This window comes from Scyliorhinus canicula, chromosome 14 (assembly GCF_902713615.1).
Source record: "Scyliorhinus canicula chromosome 14, sScyCan1.1, whole genome shotgun sequence".
NCBI classification, from domain to species: Eukaryota; Metazoa; Chordata; class Chondrichthyes; order Carcharhiniformes; family Scyliorhinidae; genus Scyliorhinus; species Scyliorhinus canicula.
In genome coordinates, this window is record NC_052159.1 from 157,894,225 (window position 1) to 157,911,923 (window position 17,699).

General features: G+C 44.6%; 1 protein-coding gene across 5 annotated transcripts in view; it reads right to left on the reverse strand.

Moving 5' to 3' along the window:
• si:ch211-137i24.12 (Immunoglobulin superfamily member) overlaps window positions 1-17,699 on the reverse strand; it is a 61,958-nt gene that overhangs the window by 34,437 nt on the left and 9,822 nt on the right. For 4 of the 5 annotated variants that reach the window (XR_005463302.1, XR_005463304.1, XR_005463303.1 and 1 more), the window contains 2 exons: window positions 16,209-16,811; window positions 1,835-1,975 (listed from right to left, as the gene is read on the reverse strand). Coding sequence is in view for 1 of the 5 variants with exons in the window: in XM_038819124.1 (XP_038675052.1) it covers window positions 1,835-1,975; window positions 16,209-16,811 (744 nt within the window). In the remaining 4 variants the exon portion in view is untranslated. The remainder of the gene's footprint in view (window positions 1-1,834; window positions 1,976-16,208; window positions 16,812-17,699) is intronic. The other variant, XR_005463305.1, reaches the window with a different exon arrangement.

A 17,699-nucleotide genomic window follows, 5' to 3' on the forward strand; every position in this document is an offset into this window, starting at 1 on the left:
TTGTCATGAATAAGTTGCAATTTCTTCCAGCTGAATATTAAGATTGAAGCTATCGTTTTCAGTACCTGCTGTTTGATCCTATCACCCTGTCCTAAGAAGATTATTTTTGAGCAGCAGGGAGTATGTTTAACCCAGTTTTTCTGATGGGGGACCCATGGGTCAGGTGTAAAGCTGAATTTACATCTTGCTCTATGGGGGAAAATCCTTAACCAGTTGGAAACTAACAGAATTGGGTGCAATGTTGGTTTCAGCCCCCATCATCTGGTGCTCTCTGTTAAACTTGCCCCCTGCTTCATCAATGACCTCCCTCCATCATAAGATCAGAAGTGAGGATGTTCGCAGATGACTGCACCATATTCAGCACCATTCGCAACTCCTCAGATAATGAAGCAGTCCGTGTCCAAATGCAGCAAGACCTGGACAATATTCATGCTTGGGCTGACAAGTGGCAAGTTACATTCATACCACACAAGTGCCAGGAAATGACCATCTCCTACAAGAGAGGATCTAACCATCGCTCCTTGACATTCAATGGCATTACCATTGCTGAATCCCCACAATCAACATCCTCGGGGTTACCACTGATCATAAACTGAATTGAACGAGCCATATAAATACTGTGGATACCAGGACAGTTCAAAGGGTAGAAATCCTACAGCGAGCAACTCACCACCTGGCCCCCAAAGCCAGTCCACCATCTACAAGGCACAAGTCAGGGGTGTGATGGAATACTCTCCACTTGCCTGGATGAGTGCAGCTCCAACAACACAAGAAGCTCGACACCATCCAGGACAAAGCAGCCCACTTGATTGGCACCCCCTTCCACATTCAAACCCTCTACCACCGACCAACAGTGGCAGCCATGTCTACCATCTACAAGTTGCACTGCAGTAACTTGCCAAGCTTCCTTAGGCAGAACCTTCCAAACCCACAACAGCTACTATCTAGAAGGATGAGCAGCAGATACCTGGGAACTCCACCACCTGAAGGTTCCCCTCCAAGCCGCTAACCATCCTGACTTGGAAATATATCCCTGTTCCTTCACTGTCGTTGGGACAAAATCCTGGAACTCCCTCCCGAACAGCACAGTGAGTATACTTACATCTCAGGGACTGCAATAGATCCAAGAAGGCAGCTCACCACCATCTTCTGAAGGGCAACTAGGGATGGGCAATAAATGCTGGCCGAACCAGCAATGTCCACATCCTGTAAATTGATGTTTAAAACTTCTCTGATTTAACTAGCCCTCTATACTCAGTAAAGTAAGCCCCTTCAATATGCTTAAATATATGGATCACACCAAATGTATTCCATTTCTCACCTTCTTTATCACTACGATGTATATTTTTATGCCTAAACCTGCAAACCTCCATATTGAGCAAAACAGAGAACATTGAGGTAAACATGCTCTGTACGCTTAATGCCTTTTAAATCTTTCCTGTAGTTTTGTGCCCAGGATTGTCCACGATACTCTAGCTGGGAAGCATTTGTTTCAAAATCTACAAAATCCCAGAGAGAATCATTGGGTTGTTTTCTTTACCTAATACTGAAAAGTTTTCTCCAGGCTCTAGTACTAACTATGTTGTGCTGTTTAATACCTTTCTTTCTCTTCTCCGTGATTATGTAATCAATTCTATTTGTAAATGAATCCCAATATCAGATTAGCCTTTTGCAAAAAAAACGTGCATGGTTGATATTATCCAATTTCTCATTTGCTTGTCACAATGGAGTTAAAATTGGCTCCTCTACTTGTATGCCAGTCTTTAAGATGACATTTTAGATGTCAGCTTCACTGGAGGGTTAATGAATTTGGTACAGTGCAAATTTATCTCACCTGGTCGTGTGTCTAATTTTTGACATGGCATCTTTTCTCTCAAGCGTGGCACAATAATTGTCATAAATCCAACTAAGACAACAGTACTTGCTGCAACAATCCCAATCGTGCTTCCCAACATTTCTTTAATACCAAAAGCACCTGCAAGAGAATAAGATTAAAAGTACACACCTTAATCAGAAAAATAGCATGTCACTCCATAAACACATAGTAACCCCCCAGCTTTTTGTATGTACCCTATCCTCTTGGATCCACCACTGGCCTCGGCTCTATGTTTGTAATTCCATGTTTAAACCCCTCTGCTCCTAAAATAACTGCTCCCCTTTTAAGACCACGTTTAAACACACCTTCTCATATACTTCCTTTGACTCAATGTTCATCTTCATGATTATTCTGTTTTTGAAGCGCTTTGGCCGTTTTCCCTCTATTATTTGCACTAAATAAATGTAAATTACTGTCATATTCTTTAGTGCTGAATAAAGGTCTCCATAATAGACCAAATTTATGTTGAAACCAGGTCTTACAATGTGAGAGGTGGAATTCGTATCTTGTTATCTGGGTTGGACATTTATAGGACATTCGGACATTTGGACATTCGGGTAGCATGGTAGCAGTGTGGATAGTTTCACAGCTCCAGGGTCCCAGGTACGATTCCGGCTTGGGTCACTGTCTGTGCGGAGTCTGCACATCCTCCCCGTGTGTGCGTGGGTTTCCTCTGGGTGCTCCGGTTTCCTCCCACAGTCCAAAGATGTGCAGGTTAGGTGGATTGGCCATGATAAATTGCCCTTAGTGTCCAAAATTGCCCTTAGTGTTGGGTGGGGTTACTGGGTTATGGGGATAGGGTGGAGGTGTTGACCTCGGGTAGGGTGCTCTTTCCAAGAGCCGGTGCAGACTCGATGGGCCGAGTGGCCTCCTTCTGCACTGTAAATTCTATGATAATCTATGATAATACTAGATCCCAGCTCCATCAACATAATTTGTTGAGTATCAATTTTAATACAGAAATAGTTGTGCACTAAGAATGAAATATAAAATGTTCAAAATACTAAACCATATTTTAAGACTTGTGTCATCAATCGTCAACTAGAAATTAGGAGGATTTACTTTTTTTTTTAAACCAAATTCCTACATTACAATTGAGTAAAAACATTTGAATTAGGAGCAGGCGTCGGCCACTCAGCCTCTTGATTGACACTGCCAATCAATAAGATCATGGCTGATCTAAATGTAACCTCCCACCTATCCCGATAACTTTTCACTACCTTGTTTATCATCTAGCTCTGCCTTTAAAATATTCAAAGACTGCTTCTACTGTCTTTTGAGGGAGAGAGCTCCAAAGACTCACGGCCCTCAGGGAAAAAAATCTCCTCAACTCTTTCTTAAATGGGCAACCTCTTATTCTAGGTCACCCCTATTTTTCGACTCTCTGACAAGGGGTCCTCTCCATGTCCACCCATTCAGCACCCCTCAAGATCTTAAAAGTTTCAATCAAGTAAAATAAGGGCCACAGTCGATGGAACTGGAGGTGGTTACAGAGAAATGAGAGACAATAAAGAGATTTAATTACATAGAAGCATATTATTAATTAATAAAGTAATTTGTTGCCTTTGAAGGAACTTTTCAGAGTTTTTTTTAGCTGCAAAGGATTACAACAGGTCAAATGTTCTCAGGAATGGCATCACAGTCAGCTTGCCATTCTGCTCCTTTTTGCTACACCACGATGGGCTCCATATTTCTGGCTTGGACTTCCAGTCTGGGCTTCGTCAGAATTGCAGAGCATACCTTTTCTCAGAGACTTTCCTTATAGGTCAGGATCGGAATCCAACCATGCCATCGTTTTACAGCACTGGATGCTGGATTTTGTTAAACTCATGACAAGTGGGAGACTTTAAGAACATTGGGTTCTTGACCTTTTTTGAGGCAATGTCCAAGATTGTGGGGGTGGAGCCATGCCCAAAAGTGGCAATCTTTGGGGTTTCCAAACAGCCAAAACTCTTTATGGGGAGCGGGGAGGGGGGGGGGGGGGGGGGGGGGGGGGGCAGCCTCCCTAATCGCCCGCCAAAGAATCCTGCTCGGCTGGCGATCGGCAGCACCACCCAAAGCTGCAGTCTAGCTGTCCAAAACTGGCTGTGTGCAATACCTCCTGGAGCGAATCATTCTTTCCTCAGTCTTTCACATAAACTAAAATATTGGGGTTTTGGTCCAGTATCCTAGCCACTATTGGGGTCTGGTCTGGGATCATAACAGTCTTCATTCACTAACACAATGAAAAGTTATTTAAATGTCCGAAAGCTTTTCATATACAAAGTAAACAGGTAAGGTGGCAGAGTGGGTATGTTTGCAGCATGGGTATGGTGGCTGGAAGCATGTTATGGCAGAATGGTAGATGGAAGGATGGGTAGGATGCCAGCTGGGTATGATTTTTTTTTAATGCATTTTATTCAAACTTGTATCAAAGTAGGTTACAGCAAATAAACACCCTGGGAAACATTCTTCCCAACAGTCAACTATACAGTTTGTACACATTTTTCTCCTTTTTCACCCCCCCCCCCCCCCCCCCCCCCCACACCCAAACCCCTGCGACGAACAGCTCCTCAAACACGGTCACAAGCATCCCCACCTTTTCTCAAACTCCCCCGCTGAGCCCCTTAACTCATACTTTATCTTCTCTAATCACAGGAAGTCATACAGGTCACCCAACCATGCTGCTACCCCCAGTGGCGATGCCGACCGCCACTCCAGCAAAATTCTTCGCCATGCAATCAGGGAGGCGAAGGCCAAGACTTCGGCCTTCCTCCTCTCCATGAGCTCCAGCTTCTCGGAAACCCCAAATATCGCCACCAAAGGGTCCGGTCCACTTCCTCCTCCACTATCCTGGCTAAGACCATGAACATTCCCGCCCAGAATCTTCCCAATTTTTCACAACCCCAAAACATGTGCGCATGATATGCTGGCCCCCGCCCACACCTCTCACACTCATCTGTTACCCTCTGAAAGAACCCACTCATTCTCGCCCGAGTCATATGCATCCTGTGCACCACCTTAAGCTGTATCAGGCTCATCCTTGCACAAGAGGAGGCCCAGTTTACCCTTCGCAGTGCCTCACTCCATACTCCCCAATTGATCTCCATTCCCAACTTCGCTTCCCATTTCTCCTTGATCTTCACCACCCGCTCGCCTCCCTGCTCCCCCAGTCACTCATATATATCCCCAATTCTTCCCTCCCCTTCCACATCCGGAAGCAGCAGTCACTCCACCAGGGTGTATCCCGGCAATCTAGGGAACCCCTTCCAGACCTTTCGTGCAAAGTCCCTAACCTGTAGATACCTGAACTCACTACCCCTCGGCAGCTCTACCCTCTCCCTTAGCTCCTCCAGACTGGCAAACCCTTCCTCCAAAGGCCCCATTTCCCTCCATCTCCTGTATACACTATCCATCCCCCCCGGCTCAAACCCATGATTCTCGCACAGTGGCATTAGCACCGACATCCCTTCCACCCTAAAATGCCTTCTCAGCTGATTTCATATCTTCACTGTGGACTGCACCACTGGGCTCCCTGAATACCTACTCGGAGCCATTGGCATTGCTGCCGTCATCATAGCCCTCAAACTAGACCCCTTACAAGATTCCTCCTCCATCCTAACCCACTCTACCCCTTCGCCTTCCCACCACCGCCGCACCTTGTCCACATTCGTCGCCCAATAATAATGAAGCAAGTTTGGCAACGCCAACTCTCCCCCCTGCTGCCTCTGTAGCAGGGTCCTCCCCACCCTCGGCACCTTCCCCGCCCATACAAAGTCAGAGATGATTGTGTCTACTTTCTGAAAAAAGGTCTTTGGTATAAAGATCAGGAGAGCCTGAAAGATAAACAAGAACCTTGGCAGAATATTCATTTTCACCACTTGGGCCCTCCCCACCAATGTTAAGTGCAGTGTATCCCACCTCTTAAGATCCTCCCCGGCCTCCTCCACCAACTTTGTTAAGTTCCACTTATGGAGCCCCGTCCATTTCCTCGCTACCTGAATCCCCAAGTACCTAAACCTACCCCTCGCTACCGTAAATGCCAGCACATTCACCGGGAATACCTCGCTTTTCCCTACATTCAACCTGTAGCCCGAGAACCCTCCAAACCTCCCCCATAATCCTTCCCATACTCTCCAACGGATCCGAAACATACAGCAAGAAGTCATCGGCAGAGTGACACCCGATGCGCCCTCTGTCCCCTCATTATCCGCTGCCATCTGCCAGCCCCCTGAGAGCCATCGCCAATGGCTCTATGGCCAGCGCAAACAGCAGCGGCGACAGAGGGCACACCTGCCTCGTACCCCTGTGTAAGCCCAAGCTTCGTGAGCTCATATCATTCGTCCTCTCCCTCACCCTCGCTCTTGGCGCCACATTCAGCAACCGCACTCATGCCACAAATCTTGGCCCAAACCCAAACCTTCCCAAAACTTCGAACAAGTACCACCACTCGACCCGATCAAACGCTTTCTCCACGTCCATGGACACCACCACCTCCGGTACCTGAGCTCTCGACGGATTCATCACCACATTCAACAGCCGTCTTATATTACTCGCGATCTGCCTGCCCTTCACAAAGCCGGTTTGATCTTCTGTAACCACCCCCGGGACACAATCCTCCCCGTCAACAACTTAGCCAATACTTTCACATCCGTGTTCGTGATATGGGTCTATACGACCCACATTCCACCGGATCCTTCCATTTTTTTGGGATTTGTGTGCTAACTGCCTGCTTCACCGTCTCCGGCAACTCCCCCTTCTCCAGTGCTTCATTAAACACCCCCAACAGGTGTGGTGCCAGGTCCGCCACAAATTCCTTATAAAATTCTGCCAGGTACCCATCCGTCCCAGGGGCCTTCCCCGATTTCATACCTCTGATACTATCTAGCACCTCCCTCAGCCCCAGCGGCTCCTCCAATGCCTGCCTCTTTGCTTCTTCCGCCTGGGGAAATTCCAGCTCATCCAGAAACTACCACATGTTCCCCTCCTCTCCTCCTGGATCTGCCTCATAAAATCCCTGGTAATACTCTCTAAAAGCCTCATTTATCTTCCCTGGCTCCGACACCACATCCCCAGTCCCAGCCCCTGGACGCAGCCTGCCTCCGCAACTGGTGCGCCAGCATGCAGCTCGCTTTCTCCCCATACTCGCATTGCACCTCTCTTGTCCTACGCAGTTGCCCTCCCCGTTGTCAGCCTGTGTTATGGGAGAGGTGTTTTCAGAACCCCAAAATGTATGGAGTTCAACCAACCCCCACTTTTAATAGATTGTTGCTTTTGAAGCACACGGCTTGTTCCCCAGGTGTAGTATTACAATTATGGACACGTGGTTTTTAAAACAAAACAATGTATATTCCATGAACTCAAATTAACCTTTTAAATAAACATTGGATCTCTTAACACCCCTTACTCCAAAGATAACCCCGAAAATAATACACTACCCAATCCTGCAGACTGTTCCTTTACACATCCAAAAGACTTAACAAATCCTTCAAACAGAAGCACATTAGATTTATATTCAATACTGAGACCTTTTTACAATTCCGATTTCACCAAAGGATTAAGAGATAGTCCTTCATGGCAGAGATCACCAGCAATGCAGCTCACAGCCACATCCAAGCTTTCTTCAAACTGAAACTAAAACTCCCAAAGAGCAGAAGTGAGCTCAGCTCCCCCCCCCCACCCCCGTGTCATCACTTCAGTAATATGATCAGCTGCATTTCTTAAAGGTACATTTCTGAAACACCCAATTCTTAAAGGCACTCTCACATGACACCTCCCCCCAAGAAAAAAAGAATAAACCATCAACATCAAGATGGTTTCATTTTTGACTTTTGCACCATCCACTAAGAAATGCACACAGTAAATATACGTTTTCGTTTTTTTTAAAAACAACACACGCAAACAGACATAATAATAAATCCATTTTCCCGTTCTTCTTCCGCCAACCGAAATCCTTCCATTCATCACATTCATGAAAAAGCATCGGCTATCACATTTTCCCGTCCTGCCACATGTACTATTTTTAAATGAAATGGCTGTAACAATAAACTCCAGCGAAACAGCCCTGTTATTCCGGAATCGCTCCAAAAATGTCAAAGGATTATGATCAGTATATATAATGGTGTCAGATGGATCGCTCGTCACATAAATGTGAAAATGTTGCAAAGCCAGCACCAAACTCAAAGTCTCCTTCTCAATCGTCGAATACGTTTTCTGGTGAGAATTCAATTTCTTTGAAAAATAACCAACAGGCCGCCCTAGCCCTTCGTCGTCGTCTTGTAGAAGCACCGCACCTACACCCACATCACTCGCATCAACAGCCACTTTGAATGGTTTGGTATAATTTGGGATGTCTAACACAGGAGCAGTGGCTAACACAGCCTTCAGGCCGTCAAATGCCTGTTGACACTCTGCTGTCCACTGGAATTCGTTACGCTTCTTGAGCAAGTCCATCAGTGGAGCGACCACACTGCTAAAATTTGGTTCAAATTTCCGGTAAAATCCACTCATACCAAGAAACTGCATTATTTCCCGTCGTATCGAGGGTATCGGAAACTCCCCGATAACTTTTGTTTTCACATCCCATGGGACCATTCGACCCTGTCCGATTGTATGGCCAAGGAAAGTGACTTGGGTTTTTCAAAATTCACTTTTGGCTCAGTTTATCACCAAACCTGCCTCCTGAAGTCGATCGAATAACTCCCTCAGATATTTTAAATGTTCTTTCCATGTCTGGCTGAAAACTACCAGATCGTCGATGTATACCGCACAATTGGGTAATCCTGAAACGACTGTATTAGTTAACCGTTGAAATGTTGCTGGGGCGTTTTTCATGCCAAATGGCATAACTTTGAATTGGTATATACCATCTGGAGTCACAAAAGCTGAAATTTCCTTCGCCCTTTCAGATAAAGGTACTTGCCAGTAACCTTTCAGTAAATCAAATTTGGAAATAAAAGCGGATTGTCCCACTTTCTCAATGCAATCCTCCAAACGTGGGATAGGATAAGAGTTCGTTCTTGTAACTGCATTCACCTTTCGATAGTCCACACACAGCCGTTGGGTACCGTCTGGTTTAGGTACAATCACTATGGGTGAGCTCCATTGGCTGAAACCCACTTCAATTATGCCACTTTTAAGCATACTCTCAATCTCTCTGTTAACCTGTGCCAATTTTAAAGGGTTAAGTCGATATGGATGTTGTTTGATCGGAACAGCATTTCCCACATCTACATCATGGATAGCCATTTTAGTACTTCCCAATTTATCTCTACAAACTTGCCCATGTGATATCAATAACTCTTGCAGGTCAGTTTGTTTTTCCTCTGGAAGGTAACTTAACAATTCATCCCAATTTTTAAGAACATCCTCATTTTCCAATTTAATTTGAAGTATGTCAAATTCACAGTCATCTGGATTTGGTTCGTCACTGAGTTAGAATCATTAAAACCTCCTTTTTCTCTCCTTCCCTTTCAAAGTACCGTTTAAGCATATTCACATGACACACTCGGTGAGTCTTCCTTCTATCTGGTGTTTTTACCACATAATTCACCTCACTTAATTTCCTTTCAATCTGATACGGTCCACAAAACTTAGCTTTTAAAGGCTCCCCTCCCACTGGTAACAACACTAAAACTTTATCTTCAGTGGAAAAACTACGAACTGTGGATTTCTTGTCCGCTACCCGTTTCATCACATTTTGTGCAACTTTCAAATGTTGTCTAGCCAATTCACCTGCTCTATTTAATAATTTCCTAAAATTTGACACGTAATCCAATAGTGTAATTTCCGATTTCTCACCCACCAATTTTTCTTTGATCAATTTAAGTGGTCCTCCTACCTCATGACCAAAAATTAGATCAAAAGGACTAAATTTGGTTGAATTATTAGGTGCATCCCTAATTGCAAACGCACAAATGGAATTCCTGTATCCCAATCCTCTGGATAATCTTGACAATAAGTCCTCAACATTGTCTTTAATGCCTGAGTCCACCTTTCTAACGTTCCCTGCGGTTCTAGATGGTATGCAGTTGATTTAAATTGTTTTATTCCTAAGCTATCCATAACTTCTTTGAACAACTTTGAAGTAAAATTCGATCCTTGATCCGATTGAATTTCTGTGGGTAGTCCATATCTAGGAAAGAATTTAAGTAACTCCTCCACAATCCTTTTAGCTGTAATATTACGTGCTGGAATGGCGTCTGGAAACCTAGTAGACACATCCATTATAGTTAAAAGATATTGATTCCCACTTTTGGTTTTAGGAAGCGGTCCTACACAATCAATTAGGACCCTTGTAAAAGGTTCTTCAAATGCTGGAATGGGTATTAAGGGCGCTGGTTTTATCACTGCTTGAGGTTTCCCTATCACTTGACATGTGTGACATTATTGACAAAATTTAACTACATCTTTATGTAGTCCAGGCCAATAAAAATGTTTCTGGATTTTAACTCGAGTTTTCCTTATTTCCCAAATGACCTCCCACTGGTACCTCATGTGCAACGCGCAACACCTCCTTTCTATACCCTACCGGCAATACTACTTGATGAACTTCTGCCCACTTTTCATCCGCCTGCATATGTACAGGTCTCCATTTTCTCATCAAGACATCACTTTTACAGTAATAACACTCTGGTATACTCTCAGATTTCTCTTCCATCTATGCTTTCTGATCATCCGTTTTATTTCTACATCTTTCTGTTGTAACTCCGCCAATTTTCCTGAACTAAAAATATCCGCCTCATCCTCCACCTGTTCTTGTTCTTTTTCAACCCTCTGATCAAAAAACGTTTCTGATAATTGCACTTCAACTTCATCTTCACTCTTTGATTTCTCCTCTTGTCTTAACCTGTGACTTTGCGACCTTGTTAATACACAATCCGTAAAAATTCCAGGATATCCCCTTCAACACTTCAGTTGTCTGATTTTCCACTGGCTTATCAACCACAGTAGGCATCACTCCCACCTGTGATCCAGCTATATCATTACTCAAGATAAACTGTATTCCCGGACAAGATAGTTTCACTGTTACTCCTACTACCACTTCACCACTCTTCACTGGACTTTCCAACCTTACCTTATATAATGGAACGCTACTCCTCTCACCCTGAATTCCATATATCACCACCTTTTCTGGCAACATTCTTCCCAAACTACATAATTCCTCATCTCTTACTATTAAAGATTGACTAGCCCCTGTATCTCTTAAAATTGTGACTTCTTTACCTGTTCCTCCTGATTCACATGAGTAAACTTTACCCATGCAAGTAAATTCTTTAAAGACATCTGGCACCTTCTTAACAATTACTTCTTAAACAGGCTGTACAATCGTTTGCACCTCCTTCGCTTCCCTTGGGCTTTCCTTTACCACTCTAACAAATCCCACTGTCGTATCCTGTTTTACCACATCAGCCTTTCCAGTGCTTTTCTTCAACCACCAACACGGTGACTAGTTCATTACAGTGAAAACAGTTGAAACTTTTCATTTCTTTTCCACCCTCCTGGATTTTTTTAAAAATCTGAGGTACACTCTCTTTATTGTCCCCCATCAGATCACCTTTACCTTTACCACTTGAGTATTTCTCATGTCCCCAGTTTCTATCCCTCACCGGCTGAAATTGATGTCGGAAACCAATTTTTGATTTAAGAACTAATTCATAATCATCTGCCATTTCTGCTGCTAATCTTGCAGGTTTAACCCTCTGTTCTTCCACACGAGTTCTCACTACATCAGGAATTGAATTTTTAAACTCCTCCAAAAATATAATTTCTCTGAGAGCTTCATACGTTTGGTCTATTTTCAAAGCCCTTATCCACCTATCAAAATTACTCTGTTTGAGCCTTTCAAAATTCACGTATGTTTGACCAAATTCTTTCCTTAAATTTCTAAACCTTTGTCTGTAAGCTTCAGGCACTAGCTCATATGCACTTAAGATGGATTTCTTCACCTCCTCATACGTTCCAGACACCTCCTCCAGTAGTGATGCAAACACGTCACAAGTTCTACCTACCAGCTTTGTTTGAATTAGTAACACCCACATGTCCTGTGGCCATTTCATTTGTTTAGCTACCTTCTCAAATGAAATGAAAAGGCTTCCACTTCCTTCTCGTCAAACCTTGCCAATGCTTGGACATATTTAAATAGATTCTCACCAAGCCTTCGACTTTGACGCTCTTTCTCACTATCCTCATCACTATCATCCAACTGTACGTTTCCCTTTACATCTGCCAATTTTAACCGACTGTCTTGTTTCATGGCTATTTTCTGAAGTTCAAACTCTCTCTCTTTATCTTTTCCCTGAACTGCATCTCCCTTTCTCTTTCTTTTTTTTCTGCTAGGGCTATTCTTTCTTTTCTCCTTTCTTCTCTCTCATTTTCTTTTTCCTCGCTCTCTCATTCGTATTCAAGCCGCTTTAATTCTTTCTCATCTTCCATTTGTTTAATTTGCAACTGAATTTTTGCCATTTCCAATGGGTCAAACTGTATCTCAGGCAACTTTAAATGCTTAGCCACCGCCATAATTACCTCATGTTTTCGCATTTTGTCAGGTAATGTTAACTGCAATGCTTTTGCCAAATCTAACAGTCTGCTTTTAGTCTCTGTCCGTAAGGTGCTGCGTGTGACAGTCTCCACCCCCAAAAACTTCCGAGCCTCTGAAAGAGCCATTGTCCACAACACATTTAACTAAAATATCACACGAAAAAAGCAACAATCCTTCACTGTCTTTAAGTTCACAAAAGCCAATCCAATAGATAGACTTTTATCCCCCTCGAGTCCCCAATTGTTATGGGAGAGGTGTTGTCAGAACCCCAAAATGTAACATGGAGTTCAACCAACCCCCACCTTTAATGGATTGTTGCTTTTGAAGCACACGGTTTGTTCCACAGGTGTGGTATTACAATTATGGACACATGGTTTTTAAAACAAAACAATGTATATTCCATGAACTCAAATTAACCTTTTAAATAAATATTGGATCTCTTAACACCCCTTACTTCAAAAATAACCCCAAAAATAATACAACACAACCCAATCCTGCAAACTGTTCCTTTACACATCCAAAAGACTTAACAAATCCTTCAAACAGAAGCACATTAGATTTATATTCAATACTGAGACCTTTTTACAATTCCGATTTCACCAAAGGATTAAGAGATAGTCCTTCATGGCAGAGATCACCAGCAATGCAGCTCACAGCCACACCCAAGTTTTCTTCAAACTGAATCTAAACTCCCAAAAAGCAGAAGTGAGCTCAGCTCCCCCCCTGTGACATCACTTCAGTAATATGATCAGCTTCATTTCTTAAAGGTACATGTCTTAAACATCCAATTCTTAAAGGCACTCTCACATAACACCTGTCAAATTGCCCCTGCAGCTTTTTCCTCCTCGCCAATCCCTCCACAGTGGACACCCTTGAATATTCCCTGTCCACCTCCACTATCTCATTCATTAGACGGTCATGTTCCGCCCTCCTTTCCTTATTTGCACGAACCGTAAATTAGATAATTTCTCTCTGGACCACTGCCTTCAGTGCTTCCCAAAAAATGCCCGCCGACACCTCCCCATTCTGATTGAACTCCACATAATCCCCAATTGCCAACCGCCTTATCACAAAAACCTCCATCCGCCAACAACCCCGAGTCAAACCTCCACCCCAGCCTCTGCTGTCGTCCTGTACTGAACTGAATATCCAGCCAGTGGAGTGCATGGTCCAAGATAACTATCCCTCATACTCTGCCCCCTCCACCCCAAACAAAATCTCCCGACTCACTACAAAGTAATCAATCCTCGAATACACCTTATAGACGTGTGAAAAGAAGGAATATTCCCTTCCCCCCCTAGGTTCTGAAAGCACAATGGATCCACCATACCCATTCTCTCCATAAACCACCCCCCCCCCCACCCTCCCCAGCTCCCTTGCCAGTCGTACCCTACCCATCGACCTGGGCTCGATCTATCCACCTTCGGCTCCAGGACACAGTTAAAATCTCCTCCCATGATCAATTGGTACGTGGCCAAATCCGGGATTGCTGCCAGCAACCCCCTCATAAAACCCACATCATCCCAATTTGGGGCACACACATTGACCAACACTACTGGTGCCCCTTCCAATACCCCACTCACAATCACATATCTCCTACCTGGATCTCTCACCTTCTTCGCACTCACAAATCCCATTTTTTTGCTTCCTTAACCTAACCTGGTCCTTCACACGGAGGTGTGTCTCCTGCAAAAAGACAACCTCCGCTTTCAAGCTCCTGAGGTGCGTGAACACCCGCGACCTTTTAACCGGCCCATTCTGTCCCCAGACGTTCCACGTTACCAACCTTACCGGAGGCTTGTGCCTCCATTCTCCTCTACTGTCCGTCATCTTCCCCACTTAACTCCTGCCCCTTTAATTCCAATCTGTACCTAGCCCATCCAGATGGCCCCTTTCTTCGCTCTTGACTATGTCATCTCTCACACCCTGCCATGTCGCAGAAACCCACCCCCCGCTTTTCCTCTTCCCCTTCTTCCCCCCCCCCCCCACTTCCTCTTTCCTCCCTCCCCCCGGCCACCCCTCTTGCCCTTCTCCCCCACCACCTCACTTCCGTTCACCAGCATAACCTGCTAGCATGGCTGCCCCTGCCCAAAGGCACATCTCCTACTGATGTCCCCCTCCCTCTCCCCCCCCCCCCTCCCTCCTCAGCTCAAAGAAGAAGGCCTCCTGCTGGCCTTACCCCCCCCCCCTCCCCCCCCCCCCCCCCCCCCCCACCCAAACAATTCTCCTGAATTCCAGGTAGCCTTCCGGATAAATCCGGACGTTATTTCCCTCCCAGTCGCAGCTCTTTCTCACCAAATTTATGGTCTCACGATCACCGCCCGCAGCGGCTCCCCACCTCTAGGCTTTTGCCTCAGAGACCTATGCGTTCGGTCCAATTCAGGTGCCTTATCTAGCACCCCTTCTGCCACCAGTCCCGTCAGCATTTTCAAGACGTACCTCGTGGCACTCACACCTTCCACTCCTTCAGGCAGGCCCACTCTTCACAGGTTCTGTCTTCAAGGCATTCTCCTGCTCCTCAACCTTTGCCCTCAGCGTTTTACAAAGATCTCCTAGGAGCCCAACCTCCGCCTCCAGAGCCACCACACGATTGCTGTGGTCCGAGATCACTCCTTCAATCTCCCGAATCTGTAACCCCTGCACCTCCAAACACCTCTCCATCTGCTCCAAAGTACTCTTCAGGGGTGCCACAGCTTCTGCAATGGCCTTTGCATGATCCTCATGCATTTCTTTCCTGTTTATGGAATTTGTCCTTGATAAAAGTCATCAGTTCCTGTATCTGGGGTCTTACAGCTTGCCCCTCCCCCACCTGCATGCTGGAAGAAACTGTCTGTGAAGCACAAGACTGTTTCAACTTTCCAGCCAAACCTCTCACTGTTTTCTGCCGGGTCCGGTGATCAGAAGACATACCATTCCAGGGATAAACTACTCCTTTAACATTCACCTATGCTTTTTCATCAAAATTCCACCTGGATCCGGGTAAAAAGAGCACTTTTCTGTGACTTTGAACAGGAACAGCCCTTTATGTGACCAATCACTCCATGGTCACAAGCGGAAGTCGCCAGCTGTGTATGATGGCACAGTCATAGGTGGCAGGATGGGTATGAAGGTCATATATGGCTGGGTGGCAGTATGGTAAGGTTGGGTCAGGCCAGGGGTGGGAGTCGGTCAGGTAGAGTCAGAGGGTTGGGGGGGTGGAGGTCAGAGAGTCGAGGGTGGGTGGTGGGGGCTCAAGATGGGGTGAGAGAGTCGGGGGAGCAGGGGGTCCTAGGGTCGTGGAGCAGTCTGAGGCTCAGTGGTGAGTTGGAGGGTCAGGGAAGGGCAAAGGAGAGGGGGTGTCAGTGTGGAGTCAGCGGAAATGTTAGTTCTTTAATTACCCAGGAGTTAGACTGGTGTTTTCCTGTCTAATATTTCCTTGGCAACTGAGATGGAAACCTTCAAAGTGTCTGAATCTATCCCAGGCTTTTTGGAGAGTTCTAGATACAGGGGAATTGCTTACTGAAGCTGAAAATTTGCGGGCAGTTCCCACCCAGGTGCTCTGGTTTCCTCCCACAAGCCCGAAAGACATGCTTGTTTGGTGAATTGGACATTCTGAATTCTCCCTCTGAGTACCCGGACAGGTGACTATGGTATTTTCACAGTAACTTAATTGCAGTGTTAATGTAAGCCTACTTGTGACAATAATAAATATTATTATTATTATTACGAAGTGTTTGTGTTGAGACTTACAAGGCAAATCATAGTACATCTTCCGTGGTACGTCCAGCCTCCAGCTACCTAGAAACTGGAAGATCTGGACCAATGTAAAGTTACCTGTCTTTGATTTCACGATGAGGTGTGTACCATCACCATTCAAAGTTGTCCCATTAGCAAATGTTACCGAACAGAAATAAATTCCATCATCATTCTCGGTCACATTTAGAATTGTAATGGAAGCGTCTCCGTTTGATAGTTGTCCAGTTAGAAGCACTCGACCAGAATATTTACCAAATACAGTTGTGTTGTCTCTTACAATAGGTAACTTCTCAGTGAGGTCTTCCCTGTACCACGATACAGAGATTTTGCCTAAATAAGTAGCATCATGGTGATACCAGCACGGCAGAACTGCTGACTTTCCCTTCCCAACTTTCAGTTTGTTGATACCTTGATCCACAGATGGTTGTTGGGAAAGTTCCTCCTCAGTGATAATTCTTTCAACAACGTTTGCTGCATCTGACTCCACAATTCTTTCAGAAACCAATAATTCATTCCCAATAGGCCAAAGGCTGGTTGTTGCAACTGTTTTCAAAGATAGAGTTGTATTTGCAGTCACATTGCCTCTTCCATTCGCCATAGTTTCATTATGCCGGGTTTTCAGGTGAATGAAGACAGAGGTGGTTCCATTTTCAGCTACATGATCAGTTTTGATGGATGCATCTGTTTATATAATAATGAAGAAATAATCAGAACGTTTATGGGCTATAACGTCGCAAAAGGCAGGCACGATTTCCTCTGTATATGAAATGGGGAAATTGATTATAAAGGAATGCACATATGGTTTTCCTCATGGTACACAGAGCAAATCTCCCATCTCGATGTTCATTAAGTAGGAGATAACATTGGGTAAACATGGAGAAACCAGGGCCATACAAATAAAACAGTCAATAATAAATCCAATAGGAAATTCAGGAGAAAACCTCTTTACCCAAAGAATGGGGAGATGACTTGCTACCACATGGGAGTGGTTAAGGTGAATGGAAACATTTGAGGGTAAGTTAGATACACAGATGTGGGAAAAATAAGTAGAAGGATATGCTGATAGGGTGAGATGAAGAGAGATGAAGGAGGGTTATGTGGAGCAAAAATACCAGGATGAATCTGTTGGGCTGAATGGCCTGTTTCAGTTCTGTGAGTACCATGTACTATATCAGTTTAACATCTCAAGCTTTATGATTGGAATACAGGGGTTTCTCTTTACATGGTAGCTTCCAAGTACGCAACAGTCTGTACTTACTCAGTCCTACTCTTCCTTCACTTTGACTCTTTTCTTGGAAGTTAGACTCTTTTTCCAGATATCTCTCCGTATTCATTAGGTATATGCCCATGGACTTTGCCTTCACATCTTTTTTAACCCCTGCTCCATATTATTTATTTGTGCCCTCATTCCACTTACTATTTATTATTATTATTAAATGTAGATCCTCATCCAAAAATAAAAATCAGGGCCTTAAAAGACAAGTGGGAATACAGACGAACAAAATTGCCCCATATCTGACACTATCACAATATTAATAGATGTTGCTTCAAGTCAGATCAAACCCAGAA